We start from the raw sequence: 19,370 nt of genomic DNA, 5'->3' as shown, positions 1-19,370 counted from the left end.
GCTGGCTTGCAAGAAGGGCTTAGAAATGGGTTTTCTGGCAAGGGGTCAGCATCTGTAGGAGAGTGATGAGCATTAATTTCCAGAGAACATGAGGGAAATTGTTAGACATAGAAAGAAATAAGAGGGCCAAGGAGGAAAGCACGTGGTTTCTCTGACACGTCTCTAAACCAAGAGCTCAGAGGCTACAACAAAGCAAGGACCACAGTCTCTCCTGGATGCCTTCCATGTGACGCCCTGTGTGGAGACACAAGGAGAATGTGGGGAGACGGCATGAGGGCTGGAGAAAGATGGCTGGGCTGAGAACTACAGTTGTGTCAGCTTGCACAGCACAAGGAGGTCTAAGAAAAGGGGTGGGAGCGACACTCTCTGACAGTAAAGCAAGAGAGGGGCAAAAGGGCAGCTTTTCCAGTGTGATAAGCTTTCTGACAAGCGGCCGACCTTGGGACGGGGCCCCAGCCCCACTCCATGGGGATGAGGGGGGAGCAGGTATGTGTGAAGGTATGTGTGAAGAGCTGCTAGACCAACCCACCAGGTGACATCGGTCACAGCCTCCTTTAAAACACTAAGTAACAACTTCCTTCTGCAAGAGGAGGAAATGACTAGGGTGGGTGGTCTTCTGGAGCTGAAAGAAGAAAATCACATCCAGGCAATCCCACTAAGCAGGGAATTCGTACCCAAGGAAAACCCCAGCTGGCAGAGCCTGGAGGAGAAGGCATTTAGGAAAGCCCATGCTTTTGGGGGGACAACCCGAGAGGGGCGGATGCCCAGGAGGCTCTTGAGAGGCTCCCTGTTTGGGGAGGATGCACTTTTAGGAAGTTAGAAGTGCATTTATGTATGATTTGCCTAAGCTTGACATTTTCAGGTTGAAGTGTTATTACTGCCCCCTAGAGGTTCTATCTTTGCTATTCCAACTCTACTCTGAGCTATAGTTAACTCAGATGCATTAGGCTACAAGTATTTCACAGATGGCTTTGAAGTCTCTTCCAGGCTCATGATTCTATACGAGGAATAGGACAGGGCTTGGAGTCAGCTGTTTTTCATCACCAGTGAGGATGGACTAGGAGGAAATGTCTTAAATGGAAATTTCCAATAATGACATTTGTTAACACTAGAAACAGACTCCTGACAGGGGTTAAGGTCTCCCTGAACTCTCTACACTGTAATGGGGAAGGGGGGATTATCAAGTTTTGGAAATAGTTAAAGTACAAATTTAAACCAAAAGTTTTGGAGGTAAAGGGTGAAAACAAAGGACGACGGGAAGTCCTACTGCTGCTCAAGAGGCCCCAGTACCACTTATCTCTACTTATCAACTTCCTCCCGTGCTGGCCTCTTGTCCTCTCGGGAGATGCTGCCTGGCTCCCTACTTCCCAGCTGGAGCTTTCCCCAAGTCCGCAAGGCTTGGCTCCACTGGGACACGTCCCTCTTCCTTACCCTTAGTCCTGGCTCCTTGGGGACAGCGGGAACCCTCTCTTCCCCACTCAGGGAGTTGACGTCTAATTTTCCAGGTTCCTTACAGCGTGGCCTCCTCTGCTTTGGTTTGTCTGAAAAATTCTAGGAGGCAAATGGAAATCAACATTACAAAACATTCTGTCACAGATTCTTCTGAGGAGGGTGGGGCTTTTCAGCTGGTTTTGCTCTTGTCTCATTAATGGCCCTCTGTACAGGACCCAGTCAGGTTAGGTTGAAAGACACAGCTACCAGGCCCTCAGCGAGGCTTTCTTTGAGGCCACAGTGTTCCTACAGCTGGAGAGCAGGATGTGTGGGCTTCCTTGTCAGACCTGAGCTGACTCACTAGTCTCCCAGAGTACTGTTTAATCTCTAGCTGTCACCTCCTCATCATTTCCCCCAATTCTCTCTCCCCACTACCTACCTGGTGGGCTCTGTCTGTCTCTGGAGGGTATGCATCTGTGAATGCACTCTCCTCCTTTTCTTGTGAGCTCTCTACCTCCACATCTTATCAGTTAGATGTACCCAGGACAAAGACGGTGGTGGGGTAGACGAACAAATGAGAAAAGGAAAACCAAGAAGAGACCTCAGTGGTCATACAGATTTCTAATCTGAAGGATCTGGGTCAAAGGCCGTAGAAGGACTTGAAGGACGAGTCCCAAAGCAGTAACTCGAGCTAAGAGCAGACACTCCTCCCTACAAAGTGGTCATATTTTCAAGTGGAAAGAATACATAGGGACATGTTCATGAAGCGGCACTGTTTATGCAACATAAAGATTTCTCTGTGCACTTAGGGTCTGGTGTGGTCGTTCTGGGAGACAGGGGCACTGAGTTTAGGCAAATTCTGTCCTCATAAGGTTTTGTGCAACGACTTGGTACAGCATTCTGACAGGGGCTGTGATTTGTTACTAGAAACTCAATGACAATTTAAACTTAAAAAAAATCCCAAAAAACAAAACTTTAAAATGATGTTCTCAGTTAACACAGATCTCTCCCAAACTTCCCAAGCTCCCCGAGCATGCTCCTCGTCAAACACAGCACCCCATCAGCGGGAAGGAAATGGCAGGTCGGGCAGAACCAACAAAACTTACTGCTCCAAAGCCAGGAACCTCTAAGGAGTAGTCGGCCTGCTGCCTCAGCCAGTCAAGGAGACTCTTGCTGGGAATGGCCTTCTCAGCCTGGCTGCCAGCTGCTGGGGCTGGCTCAGGGGCTGAAGCGGCAGACACCGGCCCTTCCGGATGTGAGGCGCTTGAGGGCGCCTGCCCTGGGTCTTCATGGACTTCCTGGACGAATGAGAAACAAGTACGTGCAGTTAACCATGACAGAATGAAAACCAGTTTCTGAAAGGAAAACACGTAAGGTGTTCTTTGTACCTTTCCATCCATTTCCCCCCGAATGTTACTGTGCTGGGGTGCTTGAGTAAGAATCTTCCACGCCACTGACCCACACGCACGCTCCGGCAGGGGCTGGCGTTCCCTCCACCCAATGCTCCTCTCCCTGTCTTGTCTGCTTGGTAACCTTTAATTCCATCCTGTCTGCTTAGGTTCAGTGTTACCTCCTTTGCCACCATCAATGACCATCCCAGAGAGCACAGGCCACTCTACTTCCTGCTCCCCCACGGCGCCCTTCACAGGCTTTCCACATAACCGGAAATGCCACACTGCAATTTACTTACCTCTTCTTCCTTCTACAGGTTGAAGAGCTGTGTTACTCATCTCTGTATTCCCAATGCCTATAATCGGGTCCATGAAGTACAATATGGTGCCAGATATATGTTTGCATAATACATTTTTAAAAATACTCTGAGGCCAAGAGTATTTGTTTTCCTAGTCATTCCACTGCTAAATGTTTTCCTAGTCATTCCACTGCCAATCTATGATCACTACAAAGAAACTAGGGCCTTGCACCTCTAAAAAAATGAGACAACGGTCTTAAAAGCTTGCAGGACTGGGCAGGGAAAGAACCTGCCACTTCAGCCTCCACATTATACAGAAAGTCTAAGAGGAAGACAAAACTTTAAAATATACCAAATAGCAGAGCTTAAAAATAAGGCCCTCAGGTCCCAGTGAACAAAGTCTTTGGTTTGGTTCCCTGATCTGCCACTTTACTGGATAATCTTGGGAAAATTATTTAATGCTTGTAAGCCTCAGTTTCCTCATCCATAAAATGGGAGTAACAACACCACCTTCACAGAGTTGTGAAGATCAAATAGGACAATCACACAAAACCCTGAACATAGTGCCTGGCACACGGTAAGCACTCATTAATACCGGTTACTATTATTCCTTTTACAATTAAACATGAAATGTGATTCCTGTTTTGGAGCTTGAAATTCAGTAAGTAGGAAAAACCAAGACACAAAGAGAAGTCAGTTGTCTCTGACACATTAAGAAAAGTTTATGGGGATCTCTCCTGGCCAGGCACATGGCTTCTAACCTTGTCTGTTGTTTACAATAATCTCCTCTGGGTTTAGGGGGTCCTGGCGTGACTCTGGTGAACCCTCCTCATGGCAGCCCTCTGTGGGAGATGCTGTGGGCCCACTACAGAGCAGTGAGGCTCAGTGGTGCACCCCATGTCGCCCACTATGTCAAGCAGTAGAGCCAGGATCAACTTTCAGGATCCTGACCCCCAGCAGCTCCTGGAAAGCCTGCCAATCCGCATGCCACTGCCACAAACTCAACCCTGCCATTTGCTTTAACTCCATCACCAGTGGCTCTTCCAAAACACTGGGGGATATGGGCTGTTTGTACTGGAAATGTCAAGACCCCTGGCTCCTATCTCCAGGCTGCATGCAGGTGAAGGGTCCATAATGGATTAAACGCGTTTCTAGAAAAGACTGAGGGCAACTTACAACAAGAGACCCCAAGTGGGACAACTGAAATAGGGATAAAAAATCCATAAATTAAAAAACTGGGTGTCTGGGGAAGGGTCTGTTGCTCAGTGTAGAAAGGTCAGTGTTGGGGCGCCTGGGTGGCTCAGTTGGTTAAGTATCTGACTTTGGTTCAGGTCATGATCTCACGGTTCATGGGTTTGAGCCCCACATTGGGTTCTGTGCTGACAGTGCGGAGCCTGTTTGGGATTCTCTCTCTCCTGCTCTCTCTGCCCCTCCCCTACTCTACCTCTCTCTTTCCCTCAATAAATAAATAAAAACTTAAAAAAAAAAAAAGTCAGTGTTTTTTACTTAATGGCATCATATACCCACCAAGATTCCTGCCTGAAGTGTCTGCTCCTTCAAAAAGATGAGGTCCATCCCTCCTTCAACATGTTTCCGTCTCCCTCTCCTCCTCCTCGTGGCAGCGTCATCTCTTCTGAGGCTTCCGTTGACGATCTGTCCTGTCACGGGATGGATCAGGCCAGCTTGCAGAATCCCAGACAAGTCCATGCCGAGGGCTCCTTGAAGTGAACCGATAGCCCCGATCTTAGGGGTGCTGGCGCTCAGTGGGAAAGGAGACGCGGCTCCTGGGGACCCCTCTGAAGTGCAGGAGAGGTCTATTGCGGACTCCCCGTGCCAGCCATTGAGGACGATGGGGGGGTGCCCGTGGGTGGCGGAGAACTGGTCCAGACCCCGCGCCTTTGCATCCCGCTCCACCTCAAACTCATAGGGCCGTCTGTGCTTTTGGTCATCCTTTGTGAATACTGGAGCCAGGAAGCTCTCCTGTGAACATACACAGGGGGCAAGAGAGGGGTGAATGCCACTTCCGTGGCCATATGGTAGCTCTTTCTCCCGGCCTGATTTCCTGGAGCCTAGTAAATTCCTAATCAACTTCACAGAAGTTCTTTCCACTCAAGGTTTCTCAACCCTTAGCACCAAATCACCTGGACAGCTTGTTAAAATGTCGATTCTACTTTAGTGGGTCTGAGATTGTGCATGTCTAACAGGTGTCCAGGTGCTACTAAAGCTGCTAGTCCATGAACTAGATCTCAGGGAAGCTCAGCCTCAGCTGTGCATCAGAATCTACTGGGAAATTTAAAAAAAAAAAAAAAAAATTCCAATACTCAGTCTACACCCTGGACCAATTAAATCAGAACCAGCAGCTTTTCAAGGTCCCCAGCAGGTTCCACTGTGCACTTGAAGGTTGACAGCCAGCGTGCTAACAACGTACCTCAAATTAGACCTTACTTGTAAGCCTGAGTTTATAAAACCCATTGTGATTTCCCTAGTTTCTATCAGCTGCCATTATTCTCGTGTCCTTCCAAGTACCGAACACACCAATCCGATCCATTCACGCCTCCTTTTCCTTATCCGTTTATTAGTTATCAAGTCATGCTTTCCACCTCCCCCCCACCCCCGCCCCACGCTGTTTAGATCCATGCTGCCACTAACCTGGTCTAGAACCTCAACTCTTCATCAGACCCACCCTTGGCCTCCCAGCCGCTGGCACCCTTCTTTCCTGACGCTCACGTCCCAAGAGCCCCGCACACCCCTCCAGCTGAGCTGTAAACTCTGCTCTCGTCATGCATTTCCCTGCCCTAAGACTTTCAGTAGCTCCCTGCTGCCTACAGGATAAAATCTAAATTCTTCAATTAAACTAATGACTGCACAAAAAAAGAATAAAAGTCCTATCCATTCAGTCAGTGTTTGCTGAATGAATGACTTAACTGAGAAGAGCCATGTGTCCCTGTTCTCTGCTGCACAATCAGCCCCACGCTATGGCCTCACCTTCTGGATCTGGGCCACCAATGCTGCACCACTGCTGAAGCTGTGTTCTGATGTTTCTGGCTCCGAGATGCTGCTTCGAGAACCAGCACTGCTGGTTAACACAGGGGTGGGCAGTGTGCCCGGGGGCTCGTACTGCTGGCTGGAAGGCCACTTCCCTTTTAACACCACGTGGCAGATATTATCCAGGCGGTTGATTATCACGCGATCCTATAAAAAAGACCAAAAGCTATGAGGAGTAATCACCAAGCTACTCAAATTCACTAAGTCCCTTGAGATCACGTGTCAAGTTTTCTGAGCAGAAGGAGTTGATTAGAAAAGAGCACACTCATATGTACTCACTTTACAAGTCTTAAAATAAGTTCTATGGTCCGGACAATGAAAATTAAAGCCATAGTGCTGTAAATACGAAGACATTTTTATAGTATCGTCTAATTAGTCGAGTGTGTATGTGTTTAGTGTTCAAATGTTACCATTACTAATACCTTTTCAAGATATTACACATTTCTCTGAATTTATTATTCAGAAATACTCTACAAGCTGAGAAGGCTTTAGGTAGAAAACGCACACTCTGTGAGGTACCTTTGGCCACTCAGAGAAGGAAAAGAGGGTCTTCTCCTGGAGCAGTTGAGCAATGGTGGGAGCCCGAGCCTCCTGTAGGTCATCCCCGAGGTCTCCAGCAATGCCTGATGCTGAGCTCTTGCTCTCCTCTTCAGAGTATTTCCCTGGGTAATCTGCAAAGAAGGGTTTAAAAAAATCAATTTGGTACTTGGGAGACAGTAATGATCTGAAAGATTAGGACACCTGATCTGTCTTTTCAAAAAATTAGCTCATTCGGTGCTAACTTATTTGAAATTAAACATTAATGACCATGCCTTCTCTTTCCAGAAGGTTCTGGAAGAACCAAAATGCAGATCCTTCTTTAGGGCTATCCATGCAAGTCATGTGATAACTCTGCATCCACACCCCAACAAAAACAACAAAAGAGGAGACTGTCCTGTGTATCCAAGAATGAGAGCAGGCTGAGCAGCAGAGGCTCATGTAGAGTAGCTGAGGAGAGGAAATTGAACATTGTAATATTTTGATGCATTGAAGGCACAGTCCACAGCAAGACGCTGATGTTAATGAAGGATGGGAGGTCCTGACACTTACAACAAAGGCAAAATAGACCTGATTCATGTCAACAATGATGCAAAGAACCTAGAACATTTATATCATGATGGAAACAAATGGAAACGCAGCTCATTCTTTCAAGTTTCAGTAGTGAAAGTTTATTATCAGTGTGAAATGGATCTTCAAAGATCCACTTACCAGTAATGATAGGGAATAAACACAGGGTAGCAAAATGTCCAGGGCAGGAAAAGCTGTGTGCCTCTTTCCTTGTGAAATGACAAGGAAGGTCGATCCTCTGAAACACAGAGGTGGAGATTTCACTGCTGACTGTGCACCAGTCTAGGGAGCTGTGGGGACCCCTGACCACAAACAGGGCCTTGCCAGGCCATTGGATTCAAGGATATGCAAGACAGATGTGGCCCTGACCCTCAGGCTCTTATGATTTCATCGGGGAAAGACAGGAAAATAGTAATGATAAACGAATAACTACAATTACAAACCATGGCAAATGCTTTAAAAAGAAGCAAGGTGTTATGATAGGGAAAAAGAGCTTTGGAAGGACCTGCTGGTAGAAGGTAAGGCCGGTAAAGAGGGCTTCTTGAAGGAGAGAACACCCAAGAAGAGGAGGAGGATGCTTCTTTTGGACGTGCTGAGGAACAAAGAGACACATCCAGGGGAAAAGTACAAAAATGAGGCTGGATGGGTAGAATCATCTAGATGATGCTGAATCCTGTAGGCCATGATAGAAAATTCGAATTTTACTCTAGATCTAATGGGGAACATTCCTGAAAGGTTTTAAGCAGAGAGCCTGGATTTAAGTTTTATGAAAAAAAAAAAAAAAAGAAAGAAAGAAAGAAAAAAAGAAAAAAGATGTATGAGAGAAAACCCTGGAAAAGAGCCAGGAGACCTGGGGGCTGGCCCTGACAGCTGTACCAATTACTGCCCAACCTGTTCCACATCTCCTATTTGTGGAGGACCCCCTCTGAGGCCTGCTAAAGCATATATGTTATGTGTGTGTGTGTGTGTGTGTGTGTGCATTTATTTACTTATTTATGAGAGAGAGAGAGAGAGAGAGAGAGAGAGAGAGAGAGAAACAGAGTGAGTGCGTGTGCAGGGGAGGGGCAGAGAGTGGGGGATGGGGGTGGACAGAAGATCCGAAGCAGGCTCTGTGCTGATAGCATCCAGCCTGATGCAGGGCTTGAACCCATGAACCACGAGACCTTGACCTGAGCTGAAGTCGGACACTCAACCCACTGAGCCACCCAGGTGCCCCACCCCCACTTAAAAAACATTTTTTTTTTAAAATTTAAAACCATTTTTAAAAGCACTGGTGCAAGGGGGCCTGCCCGTGAGTGTGCCACTCACCAAAGCTCATCAAGCTGATGCTGCACCAAAGGGCCTCAGAGCACAGAGGTTTCTCCTCTAAACCATACCCTTCTACGCCCTGTACTCATTTCACCGTCTGGATTTCCAAGGACTGTTTGGTGATTTTCCCCATAACAAGGTTCAAAACACAATGTGGGTCACAAAGCAGTGATCCTTTGTAGCCTAGGCTGAGGATGCACAAGGTCAGAGACTGGCTCCCCTTGGGTCACCTGGGGCTACAAGTCGACCTAAGCTACTTTCAGTGGCCTGTCATTATCCCAGGTAGCATGTAAAGTTTAGCTTGGGTTTGGAACTCGTCCCAAGGGACATCACAATGACTAAAGCCAAAGGTAAGGGGCTTACAAATAAAAGGAGGCTAGATCATGCAGGGGGGCTCAGCTGAGCTCCTCTCCCTTTTTCCTGCTTTGATAGAAGGGCACTGTCCCAGAAGGAGGAAGCTGTGTCTGTCTCAATCTCTGAGCACCACACCTGGCATTAGGCCAAGCATGAACTGGGTTTTTTTGTCTTTTGGTTGTTTTTGACAACGACAAGGATAAATAGAATTGTTTTTGTCCATTGTAATATGTCCTCTTGGGTCTGAAGGAGTAAAAACACCAGTGAAAAAGGTAAAAACCAATTCTTGTTGCTCAGAGTCTCTAATCAATGTATCTTTGCAAAAGCACAGAAATATCTGAGTCAGGTAGATTCTTAACATTTAGAAAGTCATCTTAACTTGAAGCCTTATCTAAGAATTTATTTAAAAAGACCAAATCTATTTGTATTTTTGTTGAGTTACTTGTAATTTTGTATTCTTATTCCTGTTAACTTACTAAAATGAATTTAAATTCAATGCACCAACATTGACTCACGGGTTTTGACGATAACATGAATAAATGGTCCTATCTTTGCTCACCTTAATAAAGATCGCATTTATTTGTATTTTTGTGGAGTTCCTGAAAAATTAACTGCACCTACACAAAACTGCAGGTTCTTGATGTTCCCAGGTGTTTTTACTTTGACCAGTTTGAAGCACGTCCCTTAGCGGAAGAACAAGTAACTTCCCCCAACAATGTATCTAGCACCTACTGTACAGAAAGAAGCCTACAGCCCTGCCCAAATCACAAGGCTGGTGCAGCAAAGGTGCTACGACTGTCCATAATCATCTTCAGTTCTAGAATGATCAGAGTTGAGCTACTCTGTCTCACTTTCAGACCAAGGCCTGTGACCTTTGATCTTAAACCACAGGAGAGCGGGCAGGTCCCTCTCAGAAGCCACACCATCTCCTGACCCTCCCTCCACCCTGCCCCCTCCCTGTCACGTGAGAACTGGCTTACCCAGAACACCACAGACTGTGCAGACTATACCTTGAGCATGGCTGTTCCCATCTCTGTCGTAATCATCTTTACTCTCAAAATCCATGTCTTCGGACTTGAGCTCACTTGCTTCTGGATATGCAGGGAAACCTTTTTTGCCTTCTGCATTTTCCTTCCAAGGTTCTTTTGACAGCTCGTGCTTTCCCTGAAAGGGCTCTGATGGAGGAGCGGTGGGCTCACCCTCCACTGTGATACTATTCGTTTTGCTTCTGTACAGGTCTGGGGTATAACCCTTGGATTTGTCCACTTCAAACTCCTCGTTCTCGAGGCCACGTGCCCACCTCTCCGTGTGCTTGCAGTGACACTGACAGGCTGCTGGAGGAAAAGCCCCCTGTGGTCTAGGATGCTGGTTCATGGCCTCCAGGCTTCCTCTCTTGACCTCATCCACAGGGAGGCCTCGGCTCTTTTCCCTTAGGATATTAGCAGTGGGCTCGGCTAGATGCAAAACCTCGGGCCTTTCCCTCAGGCCTGTGGTCACACCTACGTTCTCCTCCTCATTCTCTTCCTCTTCCTCCTCCTCTTCACTGTGGTTCTGACTCAAAACCAATTTACTTTCTAAACTTTTGTTTTCTAATAAATCAATTAACTGCTGGTCTGATGACAAGCTTCTTCTGGAATCACAGACACTAAGATGGCACATATCTACAAACCCACTTTCATTTCCCTGATCCAAGGAAGGGGAAGCTAAGTGTTTGGCTTCTAGCTGCCCAATGCTTTCAGGCCTCTGCCCTGCCTCACTGCAGACATCCCCTTCCCTTGAAAGAGACAGCAACAGATGTTTTCCATTTTTGATGTTCATCTGAGCTACCCCTGCTTCTAAGCTACTCATAAAAGACGGCCCTGAAGGTATTTCTGCCTCATGGCCAGCAGGCCGGCAGTTCCCATCTTTGCTTGCCGAGAGGGCCAGAGCATCCTTTCTGGGCTCTGTGTTTGTACTGGGGCTCTCCTGGAGAGAGCCCGGCTCTCGAATGAGAGCCTTCTTCCCATACATCATGCTCTCCAAGGACTCAGGCAGCAGACTTTCATCGTGGGTGATGGAAATGACATCCTGAACTTTAGAAATAAAGTTGTCACAAGTCATGTCAGATAAACTGCCTCCAGGTGGAGCGAGATGATCATCTCTACTTTCTATTTTCACCAGATTCTCAGGTTCATTTTCAAGGGGCTCTGAAGTCCTGCTCATCTGAGTGTACGTAAGAGATTCATACAGCCTGGAGTTGGTCTGGTAAAGGCAACAGAGACTTTCTGGTGCCTGGGCGTCCGTTCTCTTATGCTGGGCGTAGTTTCTGTAGGCATCCAGGAAGGACAGCTGGGGGTCGGTCATGATGTAATAGTCAGTGCGGTTCAGCCCATGCTTGGCGGTGCCGACGAGCAGGTCTCGGTCGTGCTTCCCACACTCCCACCAGACTGGGAGGTAGAGGCTGGGCCTGCAGAGCTGGAGGCGCTCGTGCAGCTGAGGACACCTCAGCACTTGCTCTCGGACCTTCCGCAGCAGCTCAATGCGGTAAAGGGTTCTCGCGGCCCGTTCCTCCGTGATGGGTTCCACATAGATGCTGGGATCTGGGGGACCTGGAAAGGCCAACACAGAGCCCATCACTGAAGGCAACCCCAGGACAACTGCTGCCCACCTGAGCCCCTGTATCTCTGGTTCTGCGTTTAACTCGCTGGCTCCCCAGCATGCAGTCCTAGGTGAGTGTGCCCCTGCTACACGGAAAAGCTACGACAATGGAAGGTTTTTATGAAACAAGGACAGACCCAGTAAAGGTGAAAGGAACACGAGAACTTCAGTTCTGGAGGTGACATGAGTTCTCATTCAGTAAGCATGTACTCGGTGCCCTGTATCCAAAGTCCTTTACGTGCCCTTCGGCTCTCATGGCTATGCTACGCTACAGCATCGTCAGCCCTGCCTAAAGGATGGGGAAGGAGGCTCAAACACGCTAACTTGCTCCACAGGGCAGAACCAGGATTCGAGTCCAAGTCTCATCAGTGGGGCTGCAAGGCCCGGCTCCCTGTGTTCTATCCAGCTCCTTGGTTTTAATGAAAACACCCTAACCGTGTCACGTGGGGGCAGAAGCGGGGACGTGTGTGCATGCTGCCGTCAGCCCAGAACGCACGCTGGGTGGGCTCTGTATTTGTTGTAGCTTTCCTACAGTACAGTCCTATGGTCCAGACCAAGTTTATCTACAAACAAAGGCAGAAGAGGGACATCAAGGAAGAAGCTGTTGCAAATCTTAACCAAGAAGCAATTACTCTGAAGGCGTCCCTGTTGGAGCAGGGGATGTTTAAAACAGCCACTTCCTTTCTATAGCTACAATTCAACACATGGAAAAATAAAGTTACTAAGATGTAATCTAAGGACGGAGCAAAGTTCACCAGAGAATTCAATCTGTACGAGACTTAATGATCCACTGGAGGTTAATTAACAGCAGTCTCCCAATACTTCTGTGAGATGTTTATCTGAATTTCAGTTTTTGTTGAAGCTGCGTCATTTTGGGAGAGAGATTTTATTTTATGAGGGTGGACCCAATTAGCAGTTCAGGAACTTGTGAAAACCCACTTGACTTTACCTGAATTCTTCAGGTAGACTCCACTCTCATGATCAGGATTACCTGAAGTGATTCTGTACCTTGAAAATAAACATGCCCCTTTCCTGTGTATCGGGGATACACAGAGAATTTGCTCACCACCATCTTTCCATGTGGGCAGACGACAGACGTTCCGGCACATGGCCACAAAGCTATAAAAATAGTGCTCCAGGCTCTCATCCGACTTCTTGTCCAAACGGGAAATGATGCGGAACTGCGTCCAGTCAAAAGTTTTCTTTTCTTGATCATAAACAACCCCAAAGGAGGACACTGCTCTGTAGAAGTCTGCTTGCTCTCTCCTAGTCCACCTTGGGATTTAATCAGAAAGGGAGAGTGAGCTGTTTTCCCTTAAAAAAAAAAAAAGCCAACATCTACTTATTGAGTGCCTACCTACTAGGAGAGCCCATAGAGTCAAGAAAGCAGGGAGGGCGGTTTGCCTACTTTATTATTTTTATTTAAGTTAAATTGGGCTGAGAGGCTTATAATGAAAACAGCCTATTACCTTACCACTACTTTCAAATCTTTCAACTTCTTATGGTATTTATCTCTCCATTTCTAAGTCACATGTACAGACTTGCTATCTCTTGATTCATTAATTTTAGATTACCTAGTTTGTTTCCACTTGTTGGAGATGAAGACTCTAAAATCTTCATTTTAGATGAAGACGCTTCAATATTTTATTTATTTTTCCCCCGGTAACACAACACAGAATCAGAGAGTCCTGGAGGGCCTTAAAGCCACCTCCTTGCTTTTCCAAATGAGGAAACTGGTCCAGAGAAGGGAAGTGACTCCCTCAGCCACACATCTCCCCCATTTCACATAGGCTTTCTTCCAGTTTTATGTAGGTAGGTAGCCCATATCTAGGACACAAAGGTTCTCTAGTCTCTACATCCTGCAGGGTTAAGATAATGATGTAAGGTGGCTGGAATATTATACCCGGCCCAGGGTCTTTATGAGGGGCTCTTGGGCATAGTACTTTCCATCCCCGGAGGGAGTTAGGCCAGGAGTGGGGTGAGGGAGTCACAGGAAGAATGAGAAGCAGGCAAGAAGGGCTCAGGTTCTCTTCGGAGCTGTGAAAGATGGAAGAAATATTTTCTCTGAATTACCAAATTTCATAAAGTCAGAAGGCATACACAGAAGTAACTGAGTTTGCTATTTTTTCTCTTTGGTGTTCTTTTAATTCAGTGGATGCTACATCAGAAGGATGGATAGATGGGGTGCCTGGGTGGCTCAGTCGGTTAAATGTCCGACTTCGGCTCAGGTCATGATTTCACAGTTTGTGAGTTCGAGCCCCGCACTGGACTCTGTGCTGACAGCTCAGAGCCCAGAGCCTGCTTCAGATTCTGTGTCTCCCTCTCTCTCTGCCCTTCCCCTGCTTGTGCTCTCTCTCTCTCTCTAAGAATAAACATTTTTAAAAAATTACATAAGAAAAAAAAAGATGGATAGAAAGACTAAAAGAACTGCAGCTTTGTTCATTTTTTTCTGGTGGCATCATTCCTAGACTGTGCTGGCCTTCTGTAGCCATTTTAATCGTAATTCTCAGATTGGCAAGTAACTCCTGATAATTTATCCCCTCCTTCTGAGCAGGCATTTTATAGGGCTTACTGCTTTCAAAGTCTTGATAAGGACTGGTAACTATAACATGGCACCTTCATCACACACTGGTCACTTCGCTGCTAAAAGAACACGGTCTGATATATGCTAATTTTAAACCACATTTCCAGGGACTGGGGTCCAACTTAGGAAGGGGGTCAAGCTGGAAAATCACAGAAGTCTGGGACTTGGGAACAAAACTGTTTCCTAGATCTCACCAACTCTCCAGTCAGTATGACCACACCATCGCAGTTGGAGCCTGGATTGGATTAATTCTGGAGACCACCTAACTTCACGTGAGAACATTAAATACACTTGTTCTCCAGCGATCAGCTCTCCCTCGTCACCTTTACTCAGTGGGCAGTTCCGCATGCCCTTTTGGTCACTGGCTTTTACCTCTTTTGAGCTTCCTTGTTGATGAGATCCATTTCTGAGGTTCTCCTGAACATCTCTTCCTGGACCCAGTATCCTTGGTTACCTGGTCCCAGGACTTCCGGTCGGCAGAGTTCCTTGCGGTTACAGCGCTGGTACACGGTGACCAGACGTCTGAGCCGAGCCGTGAGAGCAGACGGAACTGGCCAGGGTGATTTGTCTGGGTCGGAGCCATCCTGGGCTTCAAACATCAGTGAGGATATTAGTACTTACAAACAGAACCAAAACAAAGGTGGCTGTTTTTGTCGTTTGGGTTCAATAAAAACAAAGCTGACTCAAGAAGCTGATCTATCAGCTCAGGAGCTAAAGCACAGCTGGAAGGCCCGTAATGCCGCGGTAGGAACAGCTTCAGGCTGCGGCTGGCTTTAGCATCTCTCACGTGCAGGACCAATTTGGGGGCCTTGCTCTACGGCGTGGGGACAAGGAGGCCCTGTGTGGCCTTCTCCATATGGAACTAGGGGCTTTGTGTAGCTGGGTATTCCAACCAAGTCTTCCAGGTCTGAATTCAGAAAAAATGAACCACACCAAACCAATCCTCCCTAACTTTCCTCCCCTTATATTAATTAAACGAATAATACATCAATGAAACCACAATTCTTCTTTCTCTGACTCCATCCTGTCCTCAGATATCATTGACCTCACTTCCAAATTTTGAGGACAGGTGGGGGAAGCTTGCCAGAGCCACATTAAAGCTCCATGTGTGACTCCAGGAGACTCTGATGAAGGCCAACTTTCTAGGCTCTTTAAAAGAGCCTCCTTAGAAAGAGCACTTTTATTACACATGAACTCCAGGATAACTACAAACTGGGACCTTACTTTGCTCTGCCTTCAGAAGGACACAGTCTCACCTGCCCGGCTGTCATCTTTCTTTTCGCCAAAAATGCCATCACCTCCATCGCTGGAACTCTCCTAGGGACAAATGGAGCATAGCTGCAGCCCAGGACAAATCAGCCCAGGCAGCCCCCAGGCAGCAGGAGACCTCTCCTGCCCACGAACAGCTCAAAGACTGAAATGGTCCCCGGTAAATAAAGCTTACTTGTGCAGTTTTAAAAGAACCAGAAAGCAGCTTATTTAAAATAAGCATTTCTTCTTAGAACGGTGTAGAATGATTCTGCCTGCAGAGAATTAGCTTAAAGAGCGACGAGCTGGCATGCTCTCCCTGGCAATTACATTTTACAAGCACTATTTTAGCTGTGAATTTAAATATTTGCTTTACCATCGTCTCTTGCAATTTAATACTGTCATTTCACAAAGGTTGTGCCTGCATTTTGGGGTTTTCATTTTTTGCTGTGAAAAAGTATGCTCGTGTTCATTACAGTTCGTTTACTTCACAGCAACAGATGCTCTTTTCCTAAAACGTGACTGCTCCAGACATGAGACCTGATGGCGCAAAAACCCCAGGAATTTAAAATTGAAATCACAACTGAGGCTCCAAGTGAATCTGGAGTAATTTCACAGGCACAGAGCTTATTCATGGTGGAGCATTTGTCAAACTGGCTCTGATGGATTCCTTTACAAATCCTTTCTTGGTCTCAGGAAGGGAACTCTCAAAGTTCTTTATATGTAAGGCGTGTGGGAGAGTTTGGGGGTGGGAGAGGAGATAGTGCTATTTTTCAACTGGACTCCATTTTTAACATGAAAACTTACTGTCTTTTTGATTAGCATCTTTTGACTTGAATGATGAAGAGAATAGCCCCAAGATTCAAGACTCTGGCCATGTTAGGGAGGGTCAGATGGGAGTAAGGATCAGTAATCTATGGTCTACAGGCTGCTTTTGTGTGGCCCTTGAGCTAAGATTAGGTTTTACAGTTTTTTGTGTTTTTTTTTTTTTTTAATGTTTATTTATCTTTGAGAGAGACAGAGTGCAAGCCGGGGAGGGGCAGAGAGAGAGGGAGACAGAATCCAAAGCAGGCTGCAGGCTCTGAGCTGCAGGCACAGAGCGCGATGCGGGGCCTGAACCCACAAACCACAAGATCATGACCTGAGCCAAAGTCAGACGACGCTTAACCGACTGAGCCACCCAGTGCCCCAAGTTTTTACAGTTTTCACACCTTTGGAGGTTAGAAGAAAAAGAAGAGGAAGAAGAAGAAAAGGAGGAAGGAGGAGAGGGAGAAGGAGGAGAATATGCGACGGACTGGAGGTAGCCCCCAGGCCTACATACAATCCGCTTCCTGGAAGGGTGCATGCAGCATATCATCTAGGTTCGGTAGGAATGGAGAGACACCTGTGACTGGCAATAGTCAAAATCATCACCATTCTCTTAGGTCCCTAATACCATGGAAGAGGCTGAAAGAGAAAATTCTAGAAAGGCAACAAGGAGCAGGGGTACGTTTTCTCTCTTACAAAATAGTGATAATAGCTAACATTACTGAGAACTACATGTTACTTAAGCACTGGGTGAAACCTTTTACGTGGTTTATCTCATTTAGTTATCGGAACTGCTTCACGAGGTAGAGACTATGACTCTCCTCATTTTACAGATGCAGAAAACAAGCCCTAGAAAGGTTCTGTAACTTGCCCAAGGTCACATGGCTGGCAAGTGGCAGGGCTGGGTTTAGAACACAGTAGTCAGGGGCGCCTGGGTGGCTCAGTCCGTTGAGCATCCGACTTCGGCTCAGGTCCTAATCTCACGGTTCGTGAGTTCAAGCCCCTCGTTGGGCTCTGTGCTGACGGATTTAGATTCTGGACCCCGCTTTAGATTCTGTGTCTCCCTCTCTCTCTGGTCCTCCTCCTATACACTCTGCCTCTCTCTCAAAAATAAATAATAAAAGCAAAGCAAAACAAAACAAAAAACACAGTTGTCTGATGACTGCCTACACTTTCCAACCATTCTAACCATCTAAAAATAAAGGGCAAAATGAGAGTCTGGGTTGAAACTTTGTTTTGGAAAGTGAAACATATTTAGAATTGGAGAACACCAGTTCAAGCTCTCTTCCCCAGCCCAAACTGTTTCCTGCCATTTAGTATCAGTGAAGAGTGGAACCCTCAAGCTGATCTACTATACCATTAAAAAAATAAAATGTTTACTTATTCATTCTGAGAGGAGAGAATCCCAAGCAGGCTTCACGCCATGCTGTCAGCGTAGAGCCTGTGTGGGGCTCGATCTCACAAACTGAGAGATCATGACCTGAGCCGAAATCGAGAGTCGGAACCTTAAACAACTGAGCCACCCAGGTGCCCCTGTATTGTACCATTTAAATACGCATTTAAATACGCCATCTCATCCTCTCCCACTATTTAAGTAGCTAAAAAAGAAAAAACTACCACCCATGTCCTATATCCTTTCCTGCCGTTGAGAACATTTTTGAGTATCCTCACTGTATCCACAAAGATCCTTCGAATGCTGAAATTTATAATCCTAGACACTTCCAGATGGAGAAACGTTCTACAGCCTGTAAAATGTGGGAGTGAGGCTCCCACGCTCCTTCTGATGGATGGGGTGGTTAACTTGGGCGTCACCACACTCCAAATCCACAAGGGCAGCTCCCAGCTTGGGGTGAGGCAGACACATGTGACATTTGGGTCTCCCTTCCAGTCCCTCTACCAGTTTCTGTTGGTGCACAGTTGGGAAGCATGAACAGCCTTAGGCAAACTCTCAAGTAAGGCAAGATTCTGGTATTGACAAGTGTCTTTCTGTGTACCCTGCCCCGTCTTAGAGGCACTTCCTCTCTCTGGAAATGACAGAATGGAGAAGACCTGGCTTATCAATAGCCCAAGTGGAAAAGATGTCATAATCTTGTAAAGTGAGTGTTTCGTGTGGCTGCAGTGACAGGCTGGGACCAGAGGAGGCACACGGAAAGCCCTGCACCTGAAGTGCACAGTTGAACATTCAGTCTCAACGTCTGCACACATGAATCCATCTGAAAGAAAGACTCATCTTTGAGGAGGTGTGAATCTGTCATGTCAACATGAAGGGCCCCAGAGAGTGCTGACACCAAGAACCTCAAAACAAAGGAAACTGAAAATGACAACAACAAACAGAGGAAACCGACTGGTTACAATGTGCAATTTCTCCATCTCAAGCGTGCATGTGATTTGCAGTCTGACAGTCCACTTCTCAATCTCACAAGCTCATTTCTTCATTTGCAAAAGGAGATAATAATACTTCAGAGGGTGACTGTGGGGCACAAATGTGTTGATTATGTAAAGTGATGAGCCAAATGCTGGCACAAAGCAAATGCCTAACACACAGTACCTGGAACTATGGGAACACTAATACACAGTCCCAACTCCTAGAAAATCAATCAATATCGCTATCTTCCAGCTAAAATGTGTGCTGTAAGGAAGGCTTTAAGGTAACAGGAGCAATAACAACACAGGTCTACTGGGACCCAGGTAAGTGAGTTGCCAGACACTATACCAAGTACTTTCTATGCATTTTCATTTATTCATTATTCCATTTAGACAGGAGGAAACTGTGGAATGGGGCAGTTGGCAATCTCATCTAAGATCACACATAATTGTTAAGTGGTGAAGGTGGAATTAAAGCCCAGAAATCCTGATTTTAGAGGATGAGCACTAACCACTGTACTACATTGCCTCTGGCAGGTAAAAGACAATTTGGCAAGTGGGCCGAATCAAAAGCACTGTCCATCAGCCAAGAGTCCAGACATGTCACCTCTGCACTGGGGGCAGGGACGTGCACGGACTCCTAGTTACTGAAAACAGAAGGCACCGTCTCCCTTGTGTGTGGCTGGCCCCTCCAGGCCTGGCCGCTGCCCTATTTGGTCTTGATGTGGGTGCGGGTGGAAGCATCAGTGGGACCTGCAGATCCAAGGAATTTCTTCTGTGCTCTTACAAAACCCC

The 19,370-nt window shown here is 46.7% G+C and overlaps 1 protein-coding gene across 2 annotated transcripts in view; it reads right to left on the bottom strand.

The window, feature by feature from the left end:
• The window catches only part of CHD6 (chromodomain helicase DNA binding protein 6), a 204,770-nt gene that overhangs the window by 8,918 nt on the left and 176,482 nt on the right, over positions 1 to 19,370 (bottom strand). The window contains exons 28-36 of one of the 2 annotated variants that reach the window (XM_047067984.1): positions 15,413 to 15,473; positions 14,529 to 14,745; positions 12,639 to 12,847; positions 9,946 to 11,523; positions 6,686 to 6,837; positions 6,107 to 6,313; positions 4,649 to 5,101; positions 2,538 to 2,729; positions 1,432 to 1,551 (exon numbers count right to left, since the gene is read on the bottom strand). In XM_047067984.1, the coding sequence (XP_046923940.1) occupies positions 1,432 to 1,551; positions 2,538 to 2,729; positions 4,649 to 5,101; positions 6,107 to 6,313; positions 6,686 to 6,837; positions 9,946 to 11,523; positions 12,639 to 12,847; positions 14,529 to 14,745; positions 15,413 to 15,473 (3,189 nt within the window). The remainder of the gene's footprint in view (positions 1 to 1,431; positions 1,552 to 2,537; positions 2,730 to 4,648; positions 5,102 to 6,106; positions 6,314 to 6,685; positions 6,838 to 9,945; positions 11,524 to 12,638; positions 12,848 to 14,528; positions 14,746 to 15,412; positions 15,474 to 19,370) is intronic. The other variant, XM_047067985.1, reaches the window with a different exon arrangement.

This window comes from Lynx rufus, unplaced genomic scaffold, assembly GCF_022079265.1.
Source record: "Lynx rufus isolate CCGP_SWC_20201006 ecotype Redwood Valley unplaced genomic scaffold, mLynRuf1.p SCAF_8, whole genome shotgun sequence".
Lineage (NCBI taxonomy): Eukaryota > Metazoa > Chordata > Mammalia > Carnivora > Felidae > Lynx > Lynx rufus.
This window is presented reverse-complemented; position numbering and strand designations above follow the sequence as displayed.